At 31.0% G+C, this 5,420-nt stretch overlaps 2 protein-coding genes across 3 annotated transcripts in view; one reads left to right on the forward strand and one right to left on the reverse strand.

Annotated features, from left to right (window-relative positions):
* The window catches only part of LOC101243406 (hemocytin-like), an 18,343-nt gene extending 15,478 nt beyond the window's left edge, over positions 1–2,865 (forward strand). Inside the window, exons 19-21 of the mRNA XM_018816899.2 lie at positions 722–845; positions 1,767–1,917; positions 2,664–2,865. Coding sequence (XP_018672444.1) covers positions 722–845; positions 1,767–1,917; positions 2,664–2,838 — 450 coding nt within the window. The 3' untranslated portion in view covers positions 2,839–2,865. The remainder of the gene's footprint in view (positions 1–721; positions 846–1,766; positions 1,918–2,663) is intronic.
* A 1,311-nt stretch (positions 2,866–4,176) lies between these two features.
* LOC100185913 (zinc transporter 1-like) overlaps positions 4,177–5,420 on the reverse strand; it is a 16,288-nt gene continuing 15,044 nt past the window's right edge. The window contains exon 12 of one of the 2 annotated variants that reach the window (XM_002128156.3): positions 4,177–4,972. In XM_002128156.3, coding sequence (XP_002128192.1) covers positions 4,868–4,972 — 105 coding nt within the window. In that variant the 3' untranslated portion in view covers positions 4,177–4,867. Of the gene's footprint in view, positions 4,976–5,420 lie in introns of both variants that reach the window. The other variant, XM_026839860.1, reaches the window with a different exon arrangement.

A 5,420-nucleotide genomic window follows, 5' to 3' on the forward strand; every position in this document is an offset into this window, starting at 1 on the left:
ATGGGTTCAAGGCTCGTCGCAGTTATCATGATGGGCGTATGTGTCCTTGGGCAAGACATTTAACGGCAATTGCTTCAACCCAGCGGTCACTAATGGGTTGTCCAAATTAAAAGTCATAACAAAAAAAATCATACACAAAGTTGAAAAAGTATGGTAACTCGTAAGCAGACGAAGATAAATTTATTATTTTACCCGAATAAAGCTCTAACAAAGTCAATCATGATATATTCAAATTAATTTCATACCAAAAAAAATATTATTTTTACTGAAGTTACATATGTGGTAACTTGTAAGCTGGCACGAGGTGTATGAAACAGAACACCCATGTGATAACGACTGTCGTTTTCCGGCCACGCAAGGATAAAGTAAGTTACATTTATTCATTCACAAAGTTACATACATGGTAACTCGTAAGCTGTCACGAGGTGTATGAAACGAAACACCCGTGTTATAACGACTGTCGTTTTTTGGCTATGCGGGAATAAAGCAAGTTACATTCATTCTTTTATAACCTAAAAGCAAGCATGAGGTGTATGAAACAGAACACCCATGTTATAACGACTGTCGTTTTCCGGCCACGCGGGGATAAAGCAAGTTACATTCATTCTTTTATAACCTAAAATCAAGCATGAGGTGTATGAAACAGAACACCCGTGTTATAACGACTGTCGTTTTTCAGCCACGCGGGGATAAAGTAAGTTACGTTCATTTATATTTTTAGGTTGGTTCAACATGGAAAAGAAACAACTGCAGTACTTGTGAATGTAAAGCTGTTGATTTTATGTCCTGCCGGGAAAAAACATGTTCGGATTTTGATCAAAAATGTCCATTGAAATACATTGAATGTAAGTTATATACGCTAGGATAGATTTTTAAAAGCTAAAATTAATAACAATTTTTTGTTTCTTCGATTTTGGTAGCGAAGATTTCGAAATATTTTAAACGAAAAGACAGGATATACTGATAAAACAATAAGTCATAAAATCTTGTCTTTAATAAGAGGTACTGGGATCAAGGCTTAATGCTGCTAGTATTGTGTGTGTGTCCTTGGGCAACAGTTTTAATGTTAACTACCAAATAGGCGAATAACCTTTAGAAGTGAAAATTTTAAAAGATAAAAATTTAAGCGTGAACATTTTTTGTTGTCACATTATTAGCTTTTGGGGGAAAATAGGCTAATCATAGCACTATCACTGTTGTACAGTGTTTATTTTAATACATGTTTGTAAAATTAAATTGTTATGCATTTATACATTCAATTAATACCAGTGTTTTGTATCGTGTAAAGCAGTTTTATGTATAGTAGGGTGGGGTAAGATGGGACACCTTTAGCACATAATATCCAAATATCCTGATCCTGTTTTAAACAATTAACAACGGTTAATGGTAGTCGTGAGGATACGGTTTTATAATTCTTCGAATGTTCTTTGTTTACTACCAAATGGGGCGAGATATTATACCGAAATGTGTCCCATCTTCCCCCACCCTAGTATACATTAAAAAAGATTTGGACAATTTCTATTTTAGTTAAGTTAATTTTCCCTTAATGCTTAGCGCTATTAATTAATTTAAATTATTGTTTTAAGTTTATGAATGTAAATTTTAGGTTTTTTTGAGAAAGGTTTTTTTTAAGCATTTTTTTACTTTAAAATAAGGAAAACTGTAACTTAAAAATAAAATTTAAAAAAATTAATAAGCCATGACTCACTATTAAAAAAAAAATCTAAAATTTTGGCGAAAAAATATTGAAATATCTTTTTTAACAGGGGACTCCGATCACTGCTGTAGAAAATGTAATCAGCCAGTAAACAACTGCGCTGTCGAAAACTACACTGATATTATAACTGTTGGAAATTGTAGAAGTGCAACACCTGTTGATATAGCCAACTGCACTGGACAATGTACTTCTACTTCAAGGTAATTTATTTCAATAATAACAACTTTGTTTGTTTCTTCAATTACGGTAGCGAAGATTTAGAAATTTTTTTTAGAAAAGACAAGATATAGCGACAAAACAAAAGTTGGTAAACACGCTTACAGTTAAATTTTTTTACATTTAGTTGGAAAAATAAGCGTGGTCGCTACACCTAGCAGACAAACGAGCCATTTATGTTTAATTTTTTTTTTTGACTCCAAACTTATTGCATCCAAACTTTCTGCTGTTTCTATTGTGTTGTTTGTTGGCAAGATATTTCATTGCTCCAACCCAGTGGTCACTATAATAGGTTGTTCAAATTACCAAACAGAAAAAAATTCACTTTCAAATTTTATTAATAAATTGTCAGCTGGCATGAGATGTATGGAACGGAACACTTGTGTTATAATGACTGTTGTTGCCTATTCACTCAAAATTGAATAAATGTAACTTACCTTATCCTCGCGTGGCTGGAAAATGATGGTCGTTATAACATGGTTGTTCTGTTTTATACACCTCGTGCCAGCTTACAAGTTACCATGTATGTTACTTTGTAACAGATTTTTTTATATATGACTGATAATTTGGACAACCCATAAGTGACCACTGGGTTAAAACAATTGTTGTTAAGTGTCTTGCCCAAGGACACATACGCCCACAATGGTAGCAGCGACGAGCCTTGAACCCATTACATCTAGCTTAAAAGGCAGGAACGCTAAACGGATTAAAATTTGTATTTCCGTAACAGATACGTCAAAAACATACTACATACCGACTGCCGATGCTGTGTACCAAATGTACCAAAAGAACCAAATGAAACCGTGGTACTAGATGTCCAAATGTTATGCACAAATGGGACAATATACACACACAAGCTCACAAAAATTACGTCATGCAACTGTTCAAGCAAAACGTGTCTCTAGCTATGTAATACGACAGACACTAAAATTTAAAAAAAATGTAAAAAAAAAAAATGTATTAAAAAAAAATCTTTTAAAATGGAAAGAGTCTAAAAAAATTGTCAGAAAAATTGGAAGATGGGACACCTTTACCACGAAATATATAAATATCCTGATCGTATTTTAAACAATTAACAATGGTATATGAAAGTCGCGAGGACAAGGTTTTATAATTCCTTGAATTTTTTTGTTTGCTACCAAAATGTACGAGAAAATAGAATGAAAAGGTGTCCCATCTTCCCCCACCCTACTATATTTAATTTTAATAAATTGTCAGAAATTAATATTTAAAAAATGATAAATTTTTTTATTGAGTAAAATTTTTTTTTTAAATAAAAAGAGTTAAAATACAATGTGTCAGACACAAAAACTTTAAAAAAGTGTTTAATTTTTTATTGGGTTTAAAATTGTTTTAAAATAAACGGACATATTTTGTTCAAAATTGATGTACACGTACTGTTTTAATGTATCTGTTACTTCATCTTCTACAAAAATTCTTTTTTTTTTAATTGGGTTAAAGAAATTTTTCAAAATTAAATAAGATTCTTTGTTCATATTATATATATATATGTTATTTTTACATAGAATACAGTTAAATAATTGGGTTTATTTTTTGTTTAAATTTTATGTACACAAACTACACATGTATTGTTTTAAACAAGCATACAGTTAATTACGAATTTTATTATACAGCTTTTTCTAAATATTTTTAAAGAATTTTGCATTCTTTGCTATTAAGTGTAATTAGAATTAATAAATGGATGAATGTAACTTGCTTTGTCCTGTCTTGGCTAGCAAACGACGGTCGTTATAACACAAGTGTTTTGTTTTATACTTAGAATGAATAAATGGATAAATGTAACTTGCTTTGTCCTGTCTTGGCTAGCAAACGACGGTCGTTATAACACAAGTGTTTTGTTTTATACACCTTAGTCAATTTTTGTGTGATTGTGATGAATGAATGAATGTAACTTACTTTATCCTCGCGTGGCCGGAAAACGACAGTCGTTATCACACGGGTTTAACACCTCTAGCCAGCTTACGAGTTACCATGTATGTTACTTTGTGGGTGATTATTTTTTATTGGATTTTTTTATGTATGGCTGATAATTTGGACAACCCATTAGTGACCACTGGGTTGGAGCAATTGCCGTTAAGGGTGTTGTCCAAAAACACATACGCCCACAATGGTAGCAGCGACAAGCCTTGAACCCATTACCACTGGGTTAGAGGCAGGCCTGCTAACCATTTTTTCACATAGCTTGATGTAATCATATAACACCTCCAATAAAAAACAGCAAACTGCTTTTAATTTTTAATTGCCTAGCGCATTAAAACAAACGTACACCACCACGTTAAAGGAAAAACGAGAAAAGAAATAGTAAAGTACATAATACATCAAATTAAAGTTAAAAACTTTTTCACATAAATGCTGTAGGCACTAAAACATTGCCGGCGTTTAGGAGCCAGTCAGTGCATTTTAATTAAAAATTTCATTTAGAAAATATTTAAAAATTACATTAAAAAAAACCTGAAATTTCATTTAAAAGATCCAAAATCCAAAAAAAAAAATTTACTTAAAAATACAATTTAAAATAAAACCAGAGATTTTAATTCAAAAATACAGAAATTTCAATTAAAAATTTTCATTTAATAAAAATCTAAAAATTTCATTAAAAAATTACCTAATAAAATTTAATAAACTTCAATTAAAAAGATTCAGAATATCCATTTCAAAAAAATTCTGAAAAATTCATTAAAAAATTAACCAAAAATTTCATTTAAAATAAATCCAAAATTCCAAAAAATTCCAAAAAAATTAATTTTAAACATTAAAAAATTTTAATAAAAAAACAAAGAAAAAATATCCAAAATCGTTGCATGTTTCACCGCTTGAACAAAACATACGCGACATTTTAAGATAAACGAATAACTGCATGTTCTCTCAACTGCACTGCGTTAGGGTACTCAAGGTCGTAGAGGTCACTTCAGGTCAAGTAAGTACATTAGTAGACTGAGATTGAGATCGCGGAAATGAATTAAATTTAGTTTCGTCAACTTTGGTTACAGAATGTGGTATTGGTTTTGACGAGTTTTTCTGGTGAAAAAAATAGAAATTATTCTAACAGACTGGTTATATTTATATTTATTTATGGCAGTTTTATATATAGTAGGGTGGGGTAAAATGGGACACTTTAGCACATAATATCCAAATATCCTGATCCTGTTTCAAACAATTAACAACGGTCTATGGAAATGGTGAGAATACAGTTTTAAAATTCTTTGAATGTTCTTTGTTTAATACCAAATGGAAACAGAAAAGGTGTCCCCCCCCCCAAAAAAAAAATAGTAATAATTAGAACACCCGTGTTTAACTGTAAGCGTGTTTTAACAACTGTTGTTTTGTCGCTATATCCTGTCTTTTCGTTTAAAAAATTCCCAAATCTTCGCTACCGTAATCGAAGAGACAAATAAAGTTATTATTATATTCTGTTTAGTTTTAACATAACTATAGTATCCAGGGGCATGACTTTTTTTGCATTGTT

This window comes from Ciona intestinalis, unplaced genomic scaffold (genome assembly GCF_000224145.3).
Source record: "Ciona intestinalis unplaced genomic scaffold, KH HT001061.1, whole genome shotgun sequence".
Lineage (NCBI taxonomy): Eukaryota > Metazoa > Chordata > Ascidiacea > Phlebobranchia > Cionidae > Ciona > Ciona intestinalis.